Here is a 10,890-nt window from a genome sequence, read left to right as displayed (position 1 = left end):
TATCTGCCAGTTTTCTTTCCAAAACTGCATACTTCTAACTGGGAGACTGTTCTCCACACTCTAGATCTGAGGAGGACATTATCCTTCCATCTGGAGAGAACGAAGCCTTTTTGTAAATCCAATAGACAGTTTGTTTCAGTAGCTCTGCCATTTCTACCCAGCAACTCTCTAAATGGATTTCTGAGTGTATTATAGTTTCCTACCACGTTGTCGATGTTTCATCCCCATCAGCTTTTTGGTGCACTCGAGTAGAGCGTGATCTACATCTATGGCTTTCCTTAGAAATGTTCGCATTTCAGAGATCTGCAGAGTTGTTACATGGTCTTCGCTACATATCTTCTCTAGACACTGCCTGGTCAATGTCTCCAGATATGATGCTGCAGTTGGCAATGCAGGTCTCTCTTCTGTGATGGACTCCATTCCAAAATCCCCCTCCTACTGGGGACACTCAGGAGTCACCAAGAGTGGAGCACTCATAGGGACACTACTCGAAGGTTACTCACCTGTGCAGTAACTGTGGTTCTTCTAGATGTGTGTTCTTACAAGTGCTCCAGTACCTATCCTCTTTCCCCTCTTCTTTGGAATTTCCTCCGAGATTCGGTAGTGCAGAAGGAACTAAGAGAGTGGTTTCCCATACAGCCTCGGTGCAGGGCAAAAGGATACCAGTGGTGCATGAGTGGGTTGAATGGACACTGCTAATGAAAATCTCCAATCAAGGCACATGCACCAAGAGTGGAACACCCATAGTGGGATATATCTCAACAAACCACACTGCGTGGGGTGAATAACCTCTTCCCTCCTCTTGGAAATGGGCCATCCTCATTATCACCTACAATTCTTTTTTCTTTTGCTGATAATAGCCCACTTTGACTGATTACTCTCATTATAGTTAGTATGGCAACACTCTTTTTTTTCATGTCTGCTGTGTGTATATATATCTTCCTACTGTCTTTTCCACTGCATGCATCTGATGAAGTGGGTTTTAGCTCATGAAAGCTTATGCTCAAATAAATTTGTTAGTCTCTAAGGTGCCACAAGTATTCCTCATTCTCTTCTTCTGTGTTAAACTGCTGGAGAGAGAAATCACTTAACAGTGTCATTTTAGTTTAACTGTGGACATCTTAAATGTTTAAAAAATGGTGAACTTGTTTTCGCAGCTGCAAAAGTGCATTAAGCAACATAAATATCGTCTGTCACATGTGGCTCTTTCTAGTCTCCCTGTCCCGAGGAATTAAAAAGAAATTCAGTATGTTATATGTGCACATCACTATCTCTTTGTATTAGCAATGGTCAAGTCAGAAAAACTCTCCTTTCACTTGGACATGGAAAGTGATGGAGATTGTGGTTGTTCTTAGACCAAGAGTTTGTTTCACAGTCTGGGACCAGTTCCCAAGAAAGATCTATCTCCTGCACAAACAGGCTTTTCCTTTGTGGTAGACAAATCTGTTTTGCTGAGGAAAAGCGTGTCAAATCATGCTTCTCATCTGGAGCTTTAGGCAACTTTTTAGGTAACTTGGACTCAGGCCATTGCAAGCTTTGAAGATAAGGATCAATCCCTTGAATATGACATTGTATTCTATGAGTAGACAATGTAGAGAGAAGAGGACAGGTTTGTGCTTGTGGTATGCCAGGCTGCTAAGAAGACAGGATGTCACTTTCAATTCTGTACTAGTTGTCATTTCTTGAGGGCTGACTGCTTTATGTGCAGGTAGATTGCAGTGAAGTAGTCCAGCCAGATGGTGACAAAGGCCTTTCTGACTGCATTAACTATTTGAAAGTGTTTCACTCTATAAGTAACTTAATGTATTTGAATCCAGTGTTGTTGTAGCCTTGTTGGTCCCAGAATATTAGAGAGACAAGGTGGGTGACATAATTAATGTATTTGAAATTTACTGCACTCTTTACAGTAAGTATAAATGTGTAGAGTGCACCAGTCTTAAATTCACTGAAAATAGTATAGGAAATAACAATTGTTTTACTTATCCAGTGGCCTTACTAGAAAATAAGACATACATCCCCACAGAAATTACATGCTACTCTATTTTAAAATGCAATTGATATTTTTATGGGTTCTGGTACAATTTTTGCTTTAAAGAACTTTAATACTGATTGTGCCTTAAATTAATCTGTGATAAATTATGACAGTTCACTGATCATTGCCTTGCCCAAAGCTGTGTCTTCATGTATTGAGTTAAATTGAATTAAGTATGTTGTTAACTATCCAGGCTCAAGCATTCACCAGTTATTGGAATAGCATTTCCTTTGACGATGAAAAAGCTACTTCATGTTCCTACCTGGAAACAAAAAAGCAGTTGAGGAGAGGGGAACCATGTGTTTAAAATACTTTTAAAGAGAATTTAATTGTGTTGAAATTGTCAAGGTTGGAGCCAAGGCCATCTTTAAGCATATGCAGCTGCATAGGGCACCTGAAAATTTGGGGCACCCCTTGGATGCTTGTGTCTACCCTCCCACCTCTTCCTATCCCTGTTCTGACCCTTCCTGCAGCCTCCCACCACTGCTGGCTGCTGCAGTCTGGTGAGTCTTCCTCTGGAGGGGATCTAGTACTTAAGCGGGAAAAAGGCTTCCAGCCTGCCAGACCTATTAGCACATCACTGAAACTGTTAAAGAGCCATTCAAGTGTAATGAAGCCATTTGTCAACCTCCAGCTATATCCTGTCAGTTTCTGAATTTACTGACAAAAACAGTTGTGCATTACTGTAATATTTACTCAGAACATGTTAGTCTACAGGACTTTAGTTTAAAATTTACTTTAAAAATATTTCGTTAGTGTGTTGCTGAAGATTATAAAATCACATCTCTAAAAAAATCCTTGCATAGATCTTTAGATGCACAATCTGAGTATTCATCTTTAGCCTTAAATGCTTGGATCTTCAGACACATGGTTTTTTTAAATTAAGCCTTCAAAAGCCCACCCTTATCTAAAATACATATGCGAGCCCGGGCTTCCATCAGGCATAGGGGTACCAGGTTAATAATAGTGCATAAGGCCCCATAAATCCTAAGGACGGCCCTGGTTGGAGCTTGTAAATGTGCATTTGCATTGTAATAATTTCATTTTTATTTTAGGGAATGATGAGCTACATAAATGTATCAGAGAGCCTTCAGTTAACGGAAGCTAATAGAATCAGCCTACAGTTTTCCTTTTTATGTAAATTATACTCACCATAAGCCAAATTCTATTCTGTTAGTATTACCTTACTTGGAATTTACACCTGTGCAGTGGAAAGTAGAATTTGGTTTTCAGAGCACGATCTTCCTCCCTTTTTTCAGGCAAAACTTGTACTGAAAACAGTCAGTGGGAGTTTTAGAGAGACAGAGTAGATGAGGTAATATCTTTTATTGGGCCAGCTTCTGCTGGTGAGAAAGAGAAGCTTTTGAGCTACACATAGCTCTTAAGATCTGGGTAAAATATTCCCAGCATCTCAGCAAAATGCAAGGTTTAACAGATTGTTTAGCCTAAGTAGTTAGCATATATTGTAAGGGACCATGAAGGTAGAGTTTTGTCAGGTTAAAATGTGCTGAATCAATCTCTTAAATGTATTGCATCTTTTCCCATTCACTTTATCACCATCCTAATGGCATTTACAGAATCCTGTTGTTTGCATTCTTTAAGTGGAGGAAATCTGTAATTATAGGATTTTCTTTAAATATTACACTGGTATCTGTTAATTGTTGTCAACTTTGTTTTAAGTCCTCTAAATTGGCCATAAGAGTGAATACTGTACTGCAAGTCAGTTTTATTTTACTTATAACACTGTTAAAGATGTTTGACAAAGGTAGTGATGACTGTGCTTGCTTATTGCAACTCAGCCCGCTTGCATTTCTTGGAGGCTTGATACTCAAGTTATCACTTTCCATCTGTTGTCTTTGTGTATACATACATTTTATTTTTAATTGACTATGTACACATCAACTGCACTACATGTACTTTCGGGAGGTGGATTAACTCCTCAGACCTGGGCTTATCTGATGCCACAGTTTCTCCTCACAGGGCCAGGACACCTTGTGACACTCCTCCACAAACTAATAATTTCTTGTAAGCATTGTAAAAAGAAGACTATCAATGAGTCTTAAGGAGATTTTTGAGGCCCTCATATAAATTGTGGTGGAGGCATTTCAAGCATAAGGAGTAATAAAAAAATCCAAAGTTGTTTGTATGAGGTGTGCCTAAGTGGCAGTTGAAACTGGCATTGGTGGTGGAGCAGAGAAGCAATGCAAGAAGAAACAAACTTGAACATTCAGGGAAGGGCAAAGCTACAAAGGGCCTTGGAAGTTGGGACAAAAAGATTTAGGGATAGATTGGGTAGAAAGTGGAGGGATTCAGAAGGGGATAGACATGGTCAGAACAACAAGCAAGAAAGATTAATTTGGTAGCTACATTTTATATAGACTGGGAAGAGAGTGAGTGTTAGGATACAGATATTCAAGCCTATCTGCAAAGGCCTATACTTTTAAGAATTTAGGTGTATTCTTATCACTTAGCTAGTTACAGAGGTATAAAAGAAAGGCAATGATTTTGATTCTATCTGTGTAAGGGCCTTCTCTCACTGTGACAGTTTAAGGCCCTGTTTCATCATATTGAAATAAGGCAATCGGGGACTGTTAGGAAGGTGATCCGATCTATCACCTCCAGAGAAAGGGAAGAGCCAAGAAGATGTGAAAGGAAGTTTAGTTTGATAGTTTTCTGTCTGGTAAGAACTCACTTATCAATAGACACAGCTGGAAAACCTGTATATCTGTATAGATGTAGTTGTGAAATCCTTGCTTCTGTATTGTTTTGTATGTTTATTTGCATGGTCTCTGGTTCTGTGATTGTTTCTGTCTGCTGTATAATTAATTTTGCTGGGTGTAAACTAAGGTGGTGGGATATAATTGGTTAGCTAATCATGTTACAATATGTTAGGATTGGTTAGGTAAGTTTTAGTAGAATGATTGGTTAAGGTATAGCTGTGACTATTACTATATAAATTAGGGGCAAACGGGAAGTAAGTTGGGATTCAAAAGTAAGGGAAAAGGAACTTGGATTTAAGCTTGCTGGAAATTCACCCCAATAAACACTGAATTGTTTGCACCTTCGGACTTTGGGTAGTGTTGCTCTCTGTTCATGCGAGAAGGACCAGGGAAGTGGGAGAGTGAAGGAATAAGCTCTCTAACAGCAGGTGCAATGTGAGAGATAGGGAGGCTGTAGATATAGAGGAGACAATCATACTAGTCAAGACAGCAGATGATGAGTAAGCAGTCTGGTTGTGTGAATAGAGAATGTTTGTTACAAATTTTATGCAGGAAGGAACATCAAAATTTGAACACAGCTTGTCTGTGTCAAGGGAGAGGAAAGAATGAAAGATAGATTTTATGTTTTGACTTGAGTCATTGGGATGATGGTAACTCATTCAAGAGTGACAAAGAATGGGAAGAGTGGACATGGCTTTGAAAGAGAGGTAAGAGTTTCAGTTTTGGCCTTGTTAAACTTCTATTTTAACGGCAAAAATATCCAGGTGAAGATATTGGAGAGACAAGTTGAAATGTGGGATTAAATGAAAGGAGACACGTGTGTGTAGCACAAGGTAGATCTGTAAAGTATTCATGTAAAGATGGTAGATTACTATTTGATATAATGAATGAATAATACTAAGGTAAGACCTGCTATATGCTGGGATTTAAAACAAAAAAGGTTTGGGCATTACAGTTGGTAAAGTGAAACTGTTTATTGACCTCTGTGACACCGGCATACCAAGTGCCAGCTCATGCCAAGGCCACTGGGCCTCACTGAACATTGACAAATGCATAGCTGGAAACCAGTTTGGCTCAAGTGTGTTAGCATTGTTAAAATAGATATTGTGTTTTTAAGAATGTGGTTAGTGTTTATGAAATGATTGCAGGACTTTGCATGTAGTAATCTCATTTATATTATTTCTATCCCATGGTGTAAAGTTATATTGAGTATTTGCAGTTTAAACCACTGTAGTTGTGTAACTCACCAAACAAGAAAGAAGCATTAATTAATGTAAAATGCTGGTGTTGCACACAAGAAGGCCCCATTGAAAACTAATGAGCCATTGTGAAACACGAAAGAACAGACTTTTGATTGCTCCCCTTCCACACACACACAGAGCTATGAAGAGGTGAACACTCCCATCAGTTTGAACTCTGGAAGAAGGAAATAAAAATGAGTGCTTGAGATGTTCATACTTGCTACTCGGTTGGTGAAATCTAAGTATAGGACTCGCAATCAATTTGGGGTTTATGCCCTACTTCCAGGGGCATTCACAGGAATAAAAACTTGGCTGCTTTTGGAGGGGGCACTTTCTGTGCCCCCCACAGTCAGAGGAACTGCCTTTCCCCTCCCACGCATGCCGGAGGAGCTGCCTCTCTTCCCCCCAGTTCTCCACTGTGGCTGGAGAAGCTGGCTCCCCTTCCTTTCCCCTCCCTTTCTCTTCTGCCCCCGTGTGGCCAGAGGAGCTGATTTAGTCCAGGGCTGGTGGAGCGGTCATCCCCCCAAGCCCGGGGCCGGACGAGCTCACTTTCCCCACTCCAGCCCAGAGGAGTTCTGTGCCACCACTGATTGGGGGGCTTGTCTGTGCATACCCCTGCCTCTTTCTCAACAGTCTGCCCTGAGATTGGCACTCATCCTTGTGAGCCAGTCCAGACAATGTCACAAGCTCATTACTCCACAGTATTAGATGCAGCTTTTTTGTATTTTAAATTGTACCAATATGGGGCCAACAGTGCATATGTGGTACTGATACTTAATGGTAGTACTCTCTGCAAAAAGCTGTGGTTTAATTTTGTTGGTAGTAGGTACTGGTGCTTCCTCAGGGGCAAGTGGAATATATTTCTTGAAAATGGTGATTACCTGTGCTAATTTGCTGTTAGAATGCAACACTGTTTAAAAGACTATTTTACTGATGTAGATTAACTTTCATAACATCGTACCTATAATTATAGTTTGCATCATAAGTCTCAACACTAAATTCAAATATAAGGAATAGGGGTTATGCAGTCTGTGGTGCTTTAAAGTGACTGAAAATTCAGCAAGAGTCAGTTTGCTTGCATGAGTGGGGTTTTTTTACCTGTAAAGACGTGCGAGTAGCACTCGTCAAATGAGAAGTGACAACACTGGCTAAAGCTAGATTGTAGGGTATGAGCCAAAGCTCGCTGAAGTCAATGGGAAAACTCCCACAGAGTTCTCTGGGCTTTGGATTAGGCCCACAGTGCAAGTACAGTCAGGGCAAGATCTACCATTTTTGCTGCCCCAAGCCGGCCCTGAGTACAGTAGATCTGCAAATTCTCCCAGTCGAGGAAGATTGCTCTTTGTCTTAATCTCCAGCAACTCTGATTTTTCTGCTCTTAGCAGGGCAAAACTGTGAGCAGTAACTCCCAAATAACTGTAGATTGTCAGTTGCTTGTATGATGTGGACACTATCCAGCAGGAGTTAAGTTGAGACCAGTAGTTCATTTGTGACATGCAAAACTGAGAGGAGACTTAATCTATTTCATTACACAGCACTCTCCTCTACAAAAATGGTTAACGGTCAAGAACAGACATACAGACTCCCTATGCAGATCCCAAAAATGCCAAGGCTCAGTCAAATATTTTTCTTCACATTTAATATTTCAGCTATTCCATTAACAGCAATGGAGAATCAAAATATTGAATTATCTTTTCAGTCAGCATATTTTTTAATAAACCTTCATTGGTGTTTTTGTAGTGCACCTAGAAAATTCTGGTGGTCTTCTTTTACACTGATAACTTGCACAGGTTATTTTCTAGGAGTACTTTTTAGACACTTTGGTTTTGTTTGGAGGTGAATACATAGTGAGTAGAGAGGTTGAAAAGTTAGGTTTTTTTCCACAAAAAGTTTAACTTTTTGAGCAGAAATTCAAATATTGAAATATTTCAATTTGAAAACAATGCCTCATGAGAGCTGTAGTTTGCATACCTCAAGCTTCTATTCTCCTCTACAGGCCAGTCTCCCAAAACAGACTACATCCCCCATTTTGGAAAAGGAAAGTTGTAGATGTAGTTCAGCCAGGAAGCGTGACCCATAGAGAATGGAGATATAACATCACTGAACTACAACTCTCATTAGGCACTATGGCAGCATTTCTAAAGCAAAATATTTCAGTTTTTGGCCAAAATACTTTACTTTTTGAGTGATCTTTTTATTTAAAATAAATAATAAATGAAAGTTCTCACAAGAAGTGTCTGCTTTTCATGGAAAATTTTCTGAAAACTAATTTTTCTGTCTAAAAATAGTTGTTCTTAGAGTGCTTACTCATGTCAGTTCCGTGTTAGGTGTTTGTGCCCATTTACATGGCTGCCGAAGAGTTTTCTCTTAGTGGTATCCATAGGTCTGGCTCTAGCACCTCTTAAAACCCCGCGCTCATGTGCTAGTATATGGGGTGCCACCAGACCCACACCCTCTCAGTTCCTTCTTGCTACCCATGATGGTTGCTGGAACTCCTCTCTCTCTTGCCACTTGGAAGAGCTCCTAGTGTTTTTTCATTATACAATTCATGTATATAGTTATATTTTAGTGTTAGTTAGTTAGATAAGTTAGGATAGATAGTGGTTCCATCAGGGACATTGTTTCAGGAATGGGGCATGACCCAGTCTCTGGGTTTCAAATTGCGTGCTGTCTGTCACAAGCCCATGCCAGTGAGCAACACCCCCTCCCCACCCCAAGTTACTTAAAGGGCCGGGGGAAGACACACGTCAACAAGTGCAAGATCTATAGGCACTTCAGGCAGTGCATACAGAAGGATGTGATATTTGCCTAAAAGCCCTGTTAATAGAAGTGGCCCTTAGACTGGCCTTGGAGCCATCCCACTCCAATTCAGTGCCGAGCACTTCGACCTTGGTACAGAGTGCTCCATGAGCACTGGGCTCACTATGACACCATTCACCATCGCTGATGCTGAGAAAGTGATATGGAAGGCAGTGTTCTGAACGAGAGCACTGCCCCACACCAAAGAAAGATAAAGAGGTGGCAGGAGAAGGACCTGAGCCGGGCCACTTGCCATCTATAGAGTATCTCCATCTAAGGCTTCAAGCCCAAAAAGGAACCACTACCAACTCCTGGGAGCGCCTGGGGGCCCTTGCGCCTGTTAGCTCCTTCGACACCGGAGGTGTTTTAGGTGGCCAGGGACCTGATAGCCCTACCAGTGCCATCCACATCACGAGACCTTCCTTCAACTTTGAAGTCAGTGAAGGCGGGCCCCTCCAAGGGGAACCCCTCCCATGGCACTGTTGCAATGGTCACTCACCTGGCAGTGGTCCCCAGCATTCTGGCACCGGTCTCCTACGCCGTAACCTCAGTCTCCAACTCTGTGACCCCCCCATCCCCAGCTCCTCGTTCCCAGGGCAGGCTTTGCGCCGATTCCACCGATTCCCCAGAATCAGGCCCTGCGCTGAAGAGGGCCCTGAGCCCACGCCTAAGGGGCCCCGCTCCAGGGATCTTCGGTGGCATTTCAGCAGTGGGGTGTCCTTCGGTGCTGCGGAAGACCTGGAGCAGACCCCTTGCTTCTGAAATGCCGCCGAAACCCTGGACTGCCGCTGAGTATTTCAATTGGGGCCTTGTGGGTCATAAAGCTATCCCTGCTCGTTCCTAGTCACTGGCTCCCTGACACGTATTGCTGGCCTCACAATGTTGATTTCTGTTATATTGGCGCTGGTTGCCAACCTCTCGTCATGGGTTACCGACCCCGGCACTGGTCCCGACTCCTCAATCCCCCACTCCTCCACGCTCTCCACCATCTCAGCACTGATCCCTGCCTCCATGGTATTGATCCACAAAGCCACATCGCAGGACCCCCTTCCCTCCAGCACGACTCCTCAGCTCCCCATCATAGCTGGCAGAGGGAGGTACTGACAGCCCCACCATGGTCTCCAAGAGAGGAGTCCTCCCCAACCATAGAAGCATTGGTCGCTGTATGCACCAGACTTCAGTGCTGGCCCTGTGGTGGGAGTCTGGCCACTAGGGCAATGACCAGCACATTTGGCAATATTGGAACCTGTGGGGGGTTCCTCTGATACCAGGGCCTTACTCCTATAGGTCAACAACAGCCAGATCTGAGAAGCAGATCATGGCATTGCCCGCCTGCCCAGATGCAGGAGCCTGACTCCAATGCCGGTACCAAGATGCAGACCTCGGCTCTGGGGGAAGTTACCCTGATTCAAGAGGATTCCAGTCACTCCCCCAGCATTACCATTGTCCTCATCATCTCCAGACAAGGCGGTCGCTGGTCCTGCTCACCAGCTCCCACCAGATGATTTTTGGGCTCACCAGGAGTTCCTTAAAAGAACTGCCTCAAATTTAGGATTAGAGGCAGAGGAGCTGAAGGAGTCTACAGATGTCTCTCTGACATGCTGGTGGCTGTGGCCACTTCTAAGATTGTGCTGCCGATTCACGAAGTGGTGCTGAAATTGGGCAAGGCCCTCTGGCAGACCCCATCTTCTCTGTCTCCAAATTGAAAAAGGCAGGAAAAGAAGTATTATGTCCCGGCCAAAGATTATGAGTACTTGTACTCTCATCCATCCCTGGGTCTCTGGTAGTGTCTGCCATGAATGAGCAGGACAGGAAGAGCGCCACACACAAAAATAAGGATGCAATAAGCTGGACTTGTATGGGAGAAAAATGTATTCGACAGCCAGCCTCCAACTCCGGCATTGCTGGGGAGAGATAATTATAATATCTGGGACTATCTAGCCAAGTTTAAGGATTCTTTGTCTCAGGATTCGAGGCAAGAATTTCTGGTCATTATGGACAAGTTCTAGACAGTAGCCAGAGCCTTTTTCCTGGCCTCACAACGTTGGTCTCCATCTCCTCGGCACTGGTCAATATTGGATGCAGTTGATTTGGGGGCCAG

General features: G+C 42.8%; 1 protein-coding gene across 2 annotated transcripts in view; it reads left to right on the top strand.

The window, feature by feature from the left end:
• Window positions 1-5,263: 5,263 nt before the first annotated feature.
• The window catches only part of CCL28 (C-C motif chemokine ligand 28), a 40,839-nt gene continuing 35,212 nt past the window's right edge, over window positions 5,264-10,890 (top strand). Inside the window, exon 1 of one of the 2 annotated variants that reach the window (XM_075066936.1) lies at window positions 5,264-5,459. In XM_075066936.1, the coding sequence (XP_074923037.1) occupies window positions 5,397-5,459 (63 nt within the window). In that variant the 5' untranslated portion in view covers window positions 5,264-5,396. The remainder of the gene's footprint in view (window positions 5,460-10,890) is intronic. The other variant, XM_032780830.2, reaches the window with a different exon arrangement.

This window comes from Chelonoidis abingdonii, chromosome 6 (genome assembly GCF_003597395.2).
Source record: "Chelonoidis abingdonii isolate Lonesome George chromosome 6, CheloAbing_2.0, whole genome shotgun sequence".
Classification (NCBI taxonomy): domain Eukaryota; kingdom Metazoa; phylum Chordata; order Testudines; family Testudinidae; genus Chelonoidis; species Chelonoidis abingdonii.
The sequence above is the reverse complement of the archived record's forward strand: the minus strand, read 5'-3'. Positions and strand labels throughout refer to the sequence as shown.